The sequence below is a fragment of the Metopolophium dirhodum genome, chromosome 3, assembly GCF_019925205.1.
Source record: "Metopolophium dirhodum isolate CAU chromosome 3, ASM1992520v1, whole genome shotgun sequence".
Lineage (NCBI taxonomy): Eukaryota > Metazoa > Arthropoda > Insecta > Hemiptera > Aphididae > Metopolophium > Metopolophium dirhodum.
The window spans coordinates 20,081,161-20,096,832 of NC_083562.1; the positions used below are offsets into that span (position 1 = coordinate 20,081,161).

Below are 15,672 nucleotides of genomic sequence, written 5' to 3' on the forward strand. Positions count from 1 at the left end.
CATAAGTTTGTCTACCTTTATCAAAAAAAAAAAATGTCTATAAGAAAGTCAAATTAAATTTTTATGAGCGTTTGAAATTCAAATTTTTACAACATTGAATATTCACTCGATTTCTCATGTAGCGATTTCCTTATTTTGTTGTAATTCAAAAACGAACGAATTTAGATACTTGACAATTTCACTGAATGTTTATATTAGCATTTTCTATACACCATACAATTTTGAAAATATTTTGAATCTTTTTGAGCTGTTTACGGACATATAGTTTTTTTTCTATAAATATCAATACAATTTTATTTGTTGGGTAAAAAAGCGTGAACATTTAAAACAAGGCTCCATGTAAATAGGTTATATATAAATTACTTTTTTCACAATAATATCATCAAATATACTTGGTAATATCATAGGCTGACTGACCGTTTTCGCTCAGAATCGTTTTTCTCGTACAATGATATTATATCATTGAATTCAAATTTAACACCATCCATTACAGTGATCCACTTGTAACCTACTGTACAGCAGAGCGACATCCACTTACCCACCTTTTTATAAGTAAGTTTGAATTTTGATAACATTTAAAATTTAAAAATTATTTTGTAGTTAAACATTTATAAAATGTACAAAGATTGTAAATTTAAAATAAGGTTCTACTTAAATAGGTAAATAAATTACTTTATTCACAATAATATCATCAAATATACTTAGTAATTTCATAAAGAATGACAGCTAACTGACCATCTTCGCTCAGAATCATTTTTTGTATACCTACAATGATGTTATATACCATTGAATTCAAATTTAACACCATCCATAACACTCATAACTGTGACCAGCTTGAAACTTGTAACCTACTGTACAGCAGAGTGACACTCACTTGGCCACCTTTTTTAATTTGGATCGTGTATTTTGATGTATAGATTATATTAAAGGCATAAGTTTATAGGTCTATCGTCTATGGTTATAGCCTATTTAGGTAGGTACCTATCAACAATATTTGTGGATGAAATAAATTGTATAATCCATTTTTAATTTTTGAACAAAAATTTTTTAATAATATCATTTGTAATTTACTATGTTTTAATAGAAGTAATTTTATTTTTATAAAAATTGGTTAATAGGTTTTACTGTATTACGGATGACTGATTTTGTCATATAATATATATGACAATGGTTCCTAAGTCCAAACTATTACGAATTGTAATATGTAATATAATGGTATTATGTATAATCATATAATATATTAGGTGATATTATATTAATATATAGATATTGTGGTATTATATGATAACATGGCACACGCACACACACACGTCGTTAAGTGCACGGGCGTACCTATTAAATGTTATATTTACTTATTAAAAAAACAGGCCAAAGTATGCCATAAATATACTAAATTAAATCAATTTTAACGAATAGTTATTATTGCAACAACAATGCACCGTCCATTAATTAATATTATATCAATTATCAACGGAAAAATAAAGCGATTATTAATATTTTCTATTAGGAAGGGGCATAATTATATGCGATATTATTGTTGTTATCTATATGATATTATGATCTATGAGATCTTCAAAAAGAACTGGAAAATCTCCTTCATTAAGTGTTGATCACTAATCAGTAATAGTTTATTGTGGCCGAGAGATATTCGTAGTTCATAAATGAACAGAATTTTTAAATTATATTAGTTCTTGATAAATTTATTGTTTTGAAATTGTGTTAATAATAGAATAATTTAAAATTAGGTTTGTACAAATCAATATAAAATAAATTCACATATCTATACTTACTTATTATTATAACTTGTGTTCTTATTGTAATCAGTTTAGGTTTGTCCGCGATAATTTATAATTAAAATATGAATATATCGTTTTCTGGATGTGGATTTTTAGGCATATATCATATAGGGGTGGCATCGTGTTTAAAAACTTACGCACCATACCTTTTAGAAAACAAAATTTGTGGCTCGTCAGCAGGTGCCATTTCTGCATGCTGTCTACTTTGTGACATACCTCTGGGTAAGTTTTTGAATGTATTCATAAATTTAAGCGATATAGCCGATATACCTATATGAGTATATAAGTATCTGTATATTATACGACTGCAGGGTGACTGACCATTTCTCAGTTGCCGTATATGATGGTATTAAGTATTAACAGACTACGAAATATGATTGTATGATAATATGACTAATTTTTCATTAATAATTATTATTTATTACTTATTAGTACAATTTGTTATGTCCCTCTTATCTCTTTGTCAATATTTTGTTCGGTCAAAAAAACTGGAAAATCTAATACAACGGTCTTTATAAGTTGTTGTTAGTGGAAATTGAAAAAAAAGTAGAGCGTAAATCCATTTATTGTAATCCAATAAATATTTTTTTATGAGCGTCTAAAGTTAAAATGTTGACAAAATTCATCAAAACCACGAAAATTGGTAAATTATTTCGAGTTAGAAATTCAAAATAAAAATTTACGAAATTCCTCTTAGATTTTCCTACTATTAACTTTAATAAAAACTTTACTGGAAAGTAAAATTAAATTTTTACGAGCGTTAAAGTTTAGACATTGTATATTCACCCGTAAATTAACAAATTCTCATACAACGATTTTGTTGTTATTCGAAAACTATTAACTCTAGGTAGGTACTTGACATTTTCATAAAATGTTTATTTTATTATTTTCTATGATAATCTACATGATAATATTTTCAAAATATTTTGACTCGTTTTGAGTTATTTATAGACATTTGAAATTTGAAATTTTTAGTTTTTTATTCTATATAAAATTCAATAAAATGTTATTTGTTAGTTCAAAAAGCTTGAAAATTAAATACACCGTTCCTTTTAAGTTGTTATAATATCAGTTGATAAATATTAAAAATATTTATATGCACGATTTTTTTTATAAGTATTTTAAGTTCAAATTTTAAAAAAATTTATCAAAATCTCGTAAATGTATTTATTTTGTAGTTAAAAAATTATAAAATGTTCAATTTTTATAGCTAAAAATTTAAAATTTAAAATAAGGATTCTCATAGATAGTTCATAATTCATACTGTAACCAAAATATCTAATATATAAATATAACAACAACATTTTTTATATTAATTTGAAATTCAAATTTGGACGAAATTACACTCGAAGTTATATATTAAAACCAAGAATAACGTTTTAGTTAATTTTTGTAATTTAAAAATATTATTCGTGGGTTAATGAAATTTTTAAAGAATATTATTATATTTTATACATACAATTATGACATTTTCAAATGTAATTTTTCTTGTCAAAAATTAATTTAACTTCCTGTTGTACTTAATGTCTAATAGAAAAACAAATTACTTTAATCACAATAATATCATCAAATAAACTTAGTAATATTACTGCAGGCTGACAGACCGTTTTTGCTCAGAATCATTTTTCGTTTGCAAAGATTTTATATCAACGAATTCAAACCAACCATTACAGTGACCCACTATTGTAACCTACTGTAGTACTGTATAGCAGGGCGACACCCACTTACCCTTTTTTTTTCAAAATTTTAATAAGTTATGAGAATTTTTTTCTTTTGATTCTCTAAAAGTACTAACCAAATTAAATTTGCTACCATAAACTAACCATGAACTTCGAAGTCTAAGAGTAGTTTTTTATGTCCTATAAAACGTGTATAACACTATAATGTAGGTAACTAACCTACAGATACAGAAAAAATAAACACGAACAGTGGCGTAGCGAATCATGTTTTTCAGAAGCAATTGCTTCTGGTTTCTGGGGGTTGGTGGTGGGGTCATAACCTCATAAAGCCCACATATACGGACAATCTTTGAACTTTATTTTGGGTGCTACCCCACCACCCTATTTGAGCATATGAGTATCGTATAGATCAGTTTGAGTAGGGTGGGGTAGGTCATAAATAATTTGTTCGCTTCCACATGATTTAAAGTTCGCTACGCCACTGAACACGAAACACTAAAACCTCTAAGAATCTATAAAAATAATTAATATATATATATTATTATATTAAATCGTTGTCCTTATCATTTTTAGTGCCCTGCACTTCCGAACGAATTTTAATAAAAGTGCCCAAACACTGAAACACATCGTGTAGGAGGTATCTGCAAGGTTAGGACTATATTTTTCCCAAAGGACGGGCGTCGGGCAATACGAATATCACCCATTAATTATGTGTACCTACCTACCTACCTACCTATAACGTGGGTAAAAAATTTGCACTGGACGCTGGTCATCATTAAACATTTAAACGACTTTAATAAGAAAACTATATAACATAGTTTCATACCTACCTATAGGCTATACTTTCATGTAAGACAATTTAAATTCTCATTTATCCTAATTCCTAACATATTATGTACTTATTGTACTTACTACTTACCTATAATTTATATACATACGGGATACGACATACCCTACTTATTAGTTGTTATAGGTAGGTACCTACGTACTAATCCATCAAGACCGCAGTAGCGGAACTAAATGTATGGTTTCCAAGGCGCGACGACACAAGGACACATGTTGTCGTCTAGTGACTGTTTTCCTACAAACGACAAGTCGTCGCGACCAAACCAAAATGACTTGATGTGTATTCATACGAAGTACTTCTCAGGGATTATATTTTCTCAGTGACAGATATAGGTACCTACCTACCCAAAAAGTCAATAACTTTTTGTGGAAATCTTAAGAACTAGCTATTTTTAATCAAATTCGTATACCAATCTGCTATATGTCTATGCTGTGTAGTACTGTTTACGAGATAGGAGTCCAGGTGAATAGTTATACATAATATACAGTAAGGTGGTGAACGGTAACTTCTCTGGAATTTTTCTTAAATAGTGGGGTTGGTGGTAGCCGGTGAGTCCCCTAGTAAATATAACTCAATGTATGATATACCTACTCAATAGGTACCTACTACCTAGTATATTAGTACCTATTATACCTAGTCAATAATGATTTGAATTATAATAGGCCTCCGGTCTAGTAATGGTTTGAAATATAATAATTAGTTGTATGATTAAATTATTTCAGTGGGGTGGCGAACTTCATTAACTTATGAGGCACAATAATTTATATTGGTAATTATAAATACTTATATATAAATAATTACGTAATGATAATCGTATCTGAGAATGATTGGCTTAGTCTTAGTGTGTACTTAATAAAATATTATATACTATACCTATGTGAAATGCCCCTAGTCTCCAGGACCCCCACCACCCTTTAAGCTGAGGCACGTGGCCTCAAATAAAGTCCTTCGTCACGCCACTGAATTATTTAATATATTATTGTGCATTAATACTTGGGATATTTGTAACTTGCCTCTGGAAAATTTTCAGTTCACCACGCCACTTCTCATATTATATAATAATAACATACTTACCTACCTATATTTATGTCTTATCTACGCTGACTATTGAAATAAATCTAAAATATTCTATACATAATAAATTATAAGACATCGTACGTACCCTCGTTCGTTTTCCACGTTTTTCAAAAAACTAAGATGAGGAGCCAAAGACCATTTTTTTTATTTGATCTAGCAGATCCAGTTCCAATTTTTTGCTTATTTCGAGAAAACGAATCCCGAGTACTTTTCCATCTTTTTTTTGTATCTTCTACTATATTCAATATTAATTTTATATTATATTTAATTATACAGTAGATCTTTGCACAATATCGTTATCAGCAGTAATTTGTGTACTTTGCAAAGTATATTCTTATTTTTAGAATTGATGACTAGTCAAATGTTAGATATCGTAAGAGAATCGAGATCAAAAGCATTAGGTCCATTTAGTCCATCTATGAATATCACAGAACATTTATACAATCGTCTAAATAAGGTTAAATAACTTTTTTTCTTTTTAAATATTTTTAAATAAGATAAATTGGATAAATTAGAGTTTTTTTTTGTTGTAGGACTTACCTGATGATGCGCACAAGCGAGTAAGTGGTAAATTATTTGTGTCACTAACAAGAGTTCCAGATGGCAAAAATGTCATCATGTCTCAATTTTCTAGCAAGGAAGAAGTGATACAGGTAAGAAATTTAAATTTACCTGCTATACAAGTTGATTCTTTTAAAATTAAACAAGCACTCATTTTCGATCAGCAGCTATAGTACTAACATTTAAAAAAATATTCTTTTGCATAATTTGAACAGTATTACAAAACACAACTATATTAACTTATTAATATTGTTTACTATTCTTTTATTGTTATCATTTTTAAATAGTATTTTTTTGGAATAACGTTGCAAATTTTAAATTTTATATCTAAAGTAGAATATTTTTCTGAGAATTTTAATACGTCAAACGAGGCTAATGAGGAGTTAGGTACCTAGTATAGTTATTACTTATAAGTTCCCTATAACAATCTGATAGGTATTTTAAATGTTGACAGGTACAGAACAGTCAGTACTACAGTACTGAACTACTAAATGTTTTGCGGGGTAGTATCCCTGTCTATGTGCCATTAGTCATTACACATTTCCACAATTCCACGCTTTTCATCTGAACTTAAAATAAAAAAAAAATGTATTCAATTTTGAGACGCTGCACTGTGTCTGTTTGTACTTTGTCAGTACCTATCTACTATACGTACCACGACCCACCTGGTATAATTATTATTTATTGTTGTTCTAATTTCTAAGTCTTACCTATGATTTATATTAATCATGACTATCAAACTACCAAGAGAGTGTGCTTTAATCTTAAATTTGAATAATAAGACATTTCAAACTGGTAATTTAAAATATCTCAATATTGATGCATTTTGTTTTTCAGGTATTATTAGCTAGTGCTTTTATTCCAGTATTTTCTGGATTTGTGCCACCTTTGATTGGCAAATACAGGTATATTGATGGTGGATTTACTGACAATTTACCTATAGTTGATAAGAATACTATAACTATTTCACCATTTAGTGGTCTTACTGATATTTGTCCTCGTGACAACCCTATTAAAAAGTATTTAGTAAGTAATTTTTTTTTTCTATTTAATTATCATAATTCATAGATATTAGTAGTCTTGTAAAGTATCTATATGCTAAATACAACCTTACTGGCTCATCCTACAACGTATTGTTTCATAAGTATCATAATTAAGGAATTAACAATCTACAACTCATCAGCCATCACAATTTAAAATATAATATAATATAATTAAACCCATAGATGTCGATCAAGCATTTGATCGGATATGGCACCCAGGCCTTCTTTATAAATTAAAAAAAAATTCTTTCTGCGCCTTATTTTTACTTCTTCCAATCCTACCTTAATAACCGATTCTTTATTACAAAAGTAGGCACTGGAATGTCGTCAATTGCCCCTATTCTAGCCGGTGTCCCCTGAGGTGTTATTTTCTCTCCCTTCCTATATAACTTGTACACAGCTGACAAACCAACTACCCCATATACTTCAGTTGTTGAATTTGCAGATGACAAGATTCTTCACTTCTCAAAATGATCTAAACACTGCTAAATTATACTTACAAAACCACCTAAACAGTCTATCTTCCTGGTATACTAAATGAAAAGTAAAAATTAACAATGAAAAATCATCACACATTACTTTTTCATTAAGACAAGGTGAAATACCTTTAGTCAACTTAAATGACCAAACAATACAAAAAGTCTCCAATGTCCGTTACTTAGGCCTAACGCTAGACAAACGTCTCACCTGGGCAGAACATATTATAAAAATTAAACGTAAAACTTTAAATGTCAGAAAGAAATCACTATATTATTTACTTGGTAACCACTCAAAACTCAATCTAAATATCAAACGGCATCCAGATATGGGTTGTGGCTAAACTGTCAAATTTAAACAGAATAGAAAGATTCCAATCGATCATTTGATCACCTTGCGCATGATAACTAAGGCCCCCTTCTACGTATCTAATCACAAACTTCACATAGCCCTACACATAAAAACTGTCATAGAAATGTCCGAAATTATACATAAATGTTATCGTTCACAACTAGTAAATCACCCTAACCCACTAATCTCAGCACTTGACTCAGATTCAATACCTAGAAACCCCCAAAGGATGCTTAAGAGAAGATGGTGTCGTGACCTAAATACTTAATCCTTTATTAAAATGAAAAGTCCAAAAAAAAAATTATATATTATATTTATAACAAATTAAAAAAAAATTAAACATAAAGTGTAACTGCTGGGTTACTTCTTTTTTCATGTAACACCTGTCATGTTTCTCTTATCACATATTCTTATTGTAAATCGAGTTTTACAGATTGAATACCTATAGAAAAAATTAAAAATTAAAATATTTAAACCTATGATAGATTATAATAACTTCTTACTTGTGATCTCTTAAGTTACGTATACTTTCTTCATTGTATTATTTAGTATGTTGTGTAACATACTAAAACTAATATGTTACGATTTATGGATTATGTTACCTAGCTGGTACCTATATATTTATAATATTCTGGTAGGTAGTTGATTATTATTTAAAATATTGTAAATGTATTTAGGTATTTATTTTCAATTTTAAATAAGTACCTAACCATAGTAGAATTTATAAGAACAATAAATTAAAATATTTATTTTTGTTTTAGTTAAAGATATCAAATAATAGTTTTGAAATGACTAAAACAAATTGTTTCCGTGTAGCTAGAATAATGTTTCCACCAGAACCAGAGGTATAATGCAAATTCAAAATAAATACCTACCTGTTAAATTGTTTTTATTCTCAATAATCTTGCAAATCATTTTTAGATGCTTGCTAAATTGTGTTATCAAGGTTTTGATGATGCTCTAATGTTTTTACAAAAAAATAATCTAATTAATTGTAAAATGTGTTTAATTCGGCGATATGCTTTTATATTATCCAAGAATAATATTTATGACATGGCTGGCTACAACCCCTCATGTATTGATTGCAAATGGAATAATGCTGTAAATATTTTTATCAAAGTCAATAAATAAATTGATGTATCTTATATTTTATTTTATTATATGTTTTTAGTTTGCCAAAGTACAAGGAATGCCATATTTCATCACATATACTTTAGACAGATACATTGACTCACATAATAGCATTTTCAACGGACTCTTAAAATCTAAAGGAATGCTATTAGTAAAATTATTCACCCAACCATACATAGCTATGGCAGATTTAGCTTGTGAATTTGTACTCAAGTAAGTAAAGTTTTTTTTGTAACAAATTATATAGGTAAGTTTTAAAAAAGTATTCAATATTCATGTATAATATACAAAACGCATATTTTTAGGGTTATTCGTTCTTCTAGACATTTTCAAAAACCTATGTGGACATTATCTAAGTATGCTATAAATAGTTTATTGCATTTTATTGATATTTTCAGTGAGAGAGGTTTAGAATTTATTGACAAAATATTATCCTACAGTTGTATGCCAATCGAAATTCATGGAAAAGGTAATAAATTAATCTTTTGAATTTCTAAATAATACATATATCTATCTTACATAAATATTTATACCTAATTTTATACCCACTAATTTTCTTTTTAGATTCACCTTATTATTATTATTACAACAAAAGGCATGAACATAAAAAGTGTATAAAATGTTCACAAAATTGCATAGAATATTTTATTAATTACAGTCTAACAGCTTCATCTATAACTATGTAAGATATTTGGACATATATATTTATTTAAATAATTAATTTAATGAATGAAAAGAATGAATTAAAAATATTTTAATGCAGCGGTTCTTAACCTTTTGTTGATCACGGACCCCCTTACCAAATTTTTTTTCAAATACCTTTTTTTTTACAAAACATCTCATGTTATCATAACCAAAATTATAATCATTATTTTATATAACAAATTACATAAGTAGACATAACAAAACATAAACATTTATAATTATTTTATTACAATTAATTTTTTATAAAAATGTAATATGTATAAAACTATAGTTGACTACGATCGATCAGCTGCACTTAGTGGCAGTAAATATAAGACTTCCGAGACTACAGTGCTGTACGCATATTGTATATACATTTCGTATGAACAAAAAAAACTGATTTTACTTAATAAATATTAATAATACAATTATTTGGTATAGAATCTAGATATTATATATACGAAAAAAAAAAAAATAATAATCCAACAATATTGTAATAATGCATTCATGTCACTTATTGACGTATGTTATGTGTTAAGGATGCCGCGGACCCCCGACATGAGTATCACAAACCCCCAGGGGGCCTATATATAAAACCCCCAGGGGGATGTATATACTATATAACATAATATAAATAAGTTAGAAAATTTCACTCTGAGAGCTTTTCCCGGTTTATGAACGTATTTTAATACATTGTAATAAACTATACTTCCAGACAACTTTAAAAAAAATTAGTAACCTTCATATTTTGAGAATTGGTATCCTATTTTTTAATATTTGCCATAATAATAATAAATATAATACATAATAGGTAAACAATGTTTGAATTTATTTGTTTACAATACCTACTGCAGCATTGAGCATCTCTTAAAAGCTAAGCTTGTGATGCTGGAATGTGTAGCTATATTAAATACTCATATTCTTTTACTTATTTTTAATACTATCTAGTATAGTATCTATAGTATACTTTGAATTTTGAATTTTATATTTTATATTTTAAAAATAATAGAAATTTTATCTGATTTTTGAAAGAAAAGTGAATCAAGTTGGTAGGTACTTTTGAGTGGTCAAAATTGAAAATTCCAAGTAGTTTCATAAAAGTGTCGGGAAAAAACAAAAATAGGAATTTTTTAAAATATTGATTTTTTTTTTTTGGTTTAACTCAAAAGCTCAATAACACAAAGACACTTGAAATTTCTGCCTAATATTGATAATAGCAGTTCCTATAAATGGTAACATTTTTGAAATATTTTGACCCTTTTTAGCCTTGAGAAATGTATTGAATTTTGTAAACTTTTTTTACATAGTCGTCGATAAAAACTTTTTTACTTAGTGAAAAAGCTTGAAAATTTAATGCAAGGGTTCTCATAAGATGCTTTAATACTTGTTCAAAAATATTAAAGATATATAGGCACGATTATTTTTTTTTTGTACATTTAAATTTATAATGTTGACAAAATTCTTTAAAATATGCAAATTATTTTTTGGTTAGAAATTTATAAAAATTGTTCTTTTTGTAGCTAACATGAGACATTTTAACAGAAGGTTCCCCTCGAGTTTTTCTAAATTGAACATGAAAAAAAAGTTTACTGGAAAGTTCTATTCATATTTAATGACTGCCTGAATTTAAAATTTTTACGATATTTGATATTTAGCGGTAGGTACCTGAATTAAAGTATTCCCATTAATCGGTTATTGATATTTTGTTGTAATTCAAAAATGAATAATTGTTGATACTTGTAATTTTCCCCAAATATTTATATTAGAATTTTCCATACATGGTAAAATTTTCAAAAATTGATCATTCTTTTTGTAATATTTATAACCATGAGTATTTTTTCTAATTTTGTAAATTATTCTTCAGAATTTCATAAAATTTTTATTTTACTTTATAAATTCTAATAGAATATTTCAAACTAGTTTTTCTACTTTTATAAAAAAAAGTCCACGCTTTTTATATCCATGGGACATTTTAGATTTTTATTAATTTTTTTAGATTCTGAGTGGAACGATGAATGTATTGATTTTACAATGATGTATGTTTTTTTATTTTATTTTGTGTCTGTCATCATCTTTTAGGACAGTTAAAGTGCTTGGATTTTCTTCTGATAGGAAAGTGAATCTAGTTGGTACATTGGGGGGTAAAAAGTAAAAATTTCCCTGTAGTTTTCAAAAGCGACGTGAAAAATAAAATAAAAATTAAGGAAAAACGGGAATTCTTACGCAAAATCTGTTTTTGAGAAAATCGATTTTGGTTTTTGGCGCAACTTGAAAACAAATGATCGTAGGTACATGAAATGTTGACTGAATGTTTATATAAGCATTTTCTATACACCATAACATTTTCCGAATATTTTGACTTATTTTGAGCTGTTTACGGACATTTTCAGTTTTCAATTTTTTTAGTTTTTTTTTCTATAAGTATTAACAAAATTTTATTTGTTGGTTAAGAAAGCTTGAAAATTTAATAGAAGGCGCCTAGGTTATTGTTTCAAAGGCAGATGAACAAAATTAAAAATCAATAGTCACAGTTTTTATTTATAAGCATTTAAAGTTTAAATTTTGACAAATTACCGAAAAATATTCACTCGATTTCTCATGTAACAATTTTCTTATTTTATTGTACTTAAAAAACGAATGACTGTAGATACTTGAAAATTTCACTGAATGTTTGTATTAGCATTTTCTATACACCATAAAATTTTGAAAATAATTTGACTCTTTTTGAGCTGTTTACGGACATTGTCAGTTTTTAATTTTTTTAGTTTTTTTTTCTATAATTATCAATACAATTTTATTTGTTGGGTAAAAAAGCGTGAAATTTTAATATAAGGCTCCTGGTATATCATTCTAATAGCAGTTGAAAAATATTAAAAATACATTGGCACAATTTTTTTTTATAAGCATTTAAAGTTCAAGTTTTGACAACATTTATCAAATTTATAATTTATTGATTATTTTGTATTATTGAAAATTTAAAACAAGGCTCCACGTAAATAGGTTATATATAAATTACTTTATTCACAATAATATCATCAAATATACTTGGTAATATCATAGGCTGACTGACCGTTTTCGCTCAGAATCGTTTTTCTTATACAATGATATTATATCATTGAATTCAAATTTAACACCATCCATTACAGTGACCCACTTGTAACCTACTGTACAGCAGAGCGACATCCACTTACCCACCTTTTTAGTTATTAAATTTGATTATTTTTACAAGTATGTTAGGATGACTTGACATTTCCGCTCAGAATTGTTTAGCAATTATTTATCATTGAATTAAAATATAACATATCCATCACAATGACATGTTCTACAATTTTATTATTGTACAGCAGAGCAGTACCCTTTTTTATTTATTCAACTGTAATATCACAGATTCTGTGGTAGTATTAAAATATTTATAGTGATAACTGGATAAGTCTTAGTTAAATATATTTCTAGTTTTTTGATACCTATTAAGAAACTTAAAAAGTTGTCTAAAATAAAAAAAAAATATTTTTAATTCTATTGAAAAAAAAAACACATTTAAGACATATATGATATTGTACACTCTGATTTCTACAAAAGCGTAGGGGTGCCACACAAATTATAGAAAATGTTTTTCTTTACAAAAATTGTATCCGTTATAGCAAATATTGAAAAACATTTTCTATAGTTTTGGGTGGCACTCCTATGCTTCTGTAGATTTAATTTAATATTATATAAAGTAAATAAAATAATAATTCTGTACCTATTATTTAAATTGCTTTTATACATAAATATTTTTTAGAGATTCTAATGGTTATACATCATCTCAACTATCTAAACTTAACTTGCATGGTCATCAAATTAAATCTACGAGGACTGAAAAACATTGTAATACAGAATGGAAACTTTCTTTAATCTCGGAAACATCAACGTTAGTACACATAATTAATTATAACATTTTAATTGAAATTTGTTAGTTATTACCTATTATATTTTTATAAAATGCTTTACAACTTAATTTTACTAATTTTTTAGTGAAATTGCCGCTGATGAAACTTTAAATAGGTACTACAAGAGTTGGATTATCTGAATACCTTGATAAACTTAAAATACATGTTTTACCTATATCCTATAGATGATTTATTTGATATGTTTATAGCATGAGTAACTTGTCATACAATTTTATTGACATATATACAGATAGTTTGGATCCCTAGTACCTACCTATTGCAACTATAACTTATATATAGGTATGAATTTTTTTTGTTCACATAGGTACCTACCTTTTGTATTTTATAGACACTGATTTCAATTAAATTAGGGCTATTGCTTATCTTTTATTATTAATACTATACTATTATAAATTGTGTGTGTATTTTTTTCAGATAGAATTTTCTAAACACTTGTGAATTTTGAATACCAAATATTAACTACACGTACCTATTGGATATTATTGGAGATCCTTCATTTTATTGGTCAGTTAAATTCATTGCAATAAAAATATTTTTTTCTGCATTCTTGAAAAATATTATATTATTTAAATTAGTCACAAATAACTTTTAAAGACATATGTTTTTTTAGTTTTTACATTTTTATACCTATATCTTTTATTTATCTTAGTTTGTATTTTATTTTGAATATCAACGAACTAATTTGTTTTTTTTTTGTTTTCATCAATAATTTTAAGATTATTTTGTGTCATACTTCTGTTTTATTGTTTAAAAACATGTATGTTTGCTTAAAATATTCTAATTATATTCTTATTAACTAACCATTATTAGTAAAACACTGAATTATAAAATTTAGTTATGTATTGAAATTAAATTATTTATACTAGTTAAGACTTTCAACATATTTGATTAAAACAATTACCTAATATTGTAACTACTAAACCAGTGGCAAATTTAAGGGAGATGGGGTTGATGTGGTGGTTTGCTTATTGGGGAGGTGTTAATTGTTAATTTTAATGTATTATTGATATGTAGTACTGTAACTACTGTTATATTAACAAATAAATAAAATTAATTAATACAAATAAGTTGTACTTATGGATATTTAAAAATATCAAAAATACATTTGTACAATACTTCAGTTTTATTTATAAGACTGAGGTTAAGTATAGATGATGCCTTACGTCTAATCCGGTCTAAGCCATTAGTTGGGTATGGGTACCTAGTTTTATACTTACAGTCCTAAAACCAAACCTATCTAATTTTGATTGGGTTAACTTGTCTTGACTATATCAATAATATATCTTAGAAAATACAGTACCTAATTACTTAATACTGAGAAGTCAGAAGAAACAGAAATCAAATCTTGGTGAATATTCAGTGTTCATTATCAAAATATATGACACACTGTAGAAAGGAAGCGCCTGTGGAAATGCCTGACTATGCCACAGCCATTGCTCCACTTAGCATATTATACCCATTTAGCCTAAGGCGCCACTGTATGTCAGTAACTTTCTATTTACTTATACTTAACCTATTAAGATTTAAAGTTTTGATCGGAGTCCAATCCGATTATCGATAGTTGTGTTTTTGTCCTATGAAATATAAAGGCTCAGTCTAAGAGTTAAACAGAGCGGGCTGTCATGGAGTACGGATACGCTGACCGCGGCTGCTGGTCCGTTTTCTGTTTGACTGAGCCTTTAGTGCATAAGTGCATAACATAGAATATAATAAAATAAAGGGATATGTACAACTACACGTCAAGTCATAACCAAACGTAACTAATTACGTAACTGTTATTGTCCTATGGGGGCTATGGTGGTAATTAGAGAAGAGAGAACGGTGTAGTCGTTTTCATAATATTATAGACTGTCAGTCGTCAGAATATAACAATATAGCATTAATACCATGATATAATTAATATAACTTAAATAATAAAAGCTTATTATACCACGGGGACGGTCTAAACGGTCTTAACTATTTGCTATTAATGTAAAATATTAATTATACTACAAATTCCATATAATAGTAATATGATATACGTGATACGTCTATGATTTACTCTGTGCCCGTCTGCGGGTTGCAGTCGACCGTGGC

General features: G+C 27.5%; 1 protein-coding gene across 3 annotated transcripts; it reads left to right on the forward strand.

The window, feature by feature from the left end:
* Positions 1 to 1,620: 1,620 nt before the first annotated feature.
* On the forward strand, positions 1,621 to 14,564 carry LOC132941256 (patatin-like phospholipase domain-containing protein 2). 3 transcript variants are annotated; one of them, XM_061009223.1, is made up of 14 exons: positions 1,621 to 1,745; positions 1,830 to 2,018; positions 5,744 to 5,856; positions 5,933 to 6,052; positions 6,798 to 6,986; positions 8,593 to 8,676; positions 8,753 to 8,932; positions 9,003 to 9,175; positions 9,268 to 9,431; positions 9,527 to 9,644; positions 13,428 to 13,556; positions 13,661 to 13,690; positions 13,785 to 13,875; positions 14,011 to 14,564. In XM_061009223.1, exons 2-13 carry the CDS (start codon positions 1,859 to 1,861, stop codon positions 13,840 to 13,842), a joined length of 1,518 nt encoding a protein of 505 aa, XP_060865206.1. In that variant the 5' UTR covers positions 1,621 to 1,745; positions 1,830 to 1,858; the 3' UTR covers positions 13,843 to 13,875; positions 14,011 to 14,564. The 3 variants fall into 3 exon arrangements, with proteins under 3 accessions (XP_060865206.1, XP_060865205.1, XP_060865208.1); XM_061009222.1 differs by having other exon boundaries at positions 1,657 to 1,745; positions 1,825 to 2,018; XM_061009225.1 differs by having other exon boundaries at positions 1,657 to 1,745; positions 1,825 to 2,018; positions 9,361 to 9,431.
* Positions 14,565 to 15,672: the final 1,108 nt, after the last annotated feature.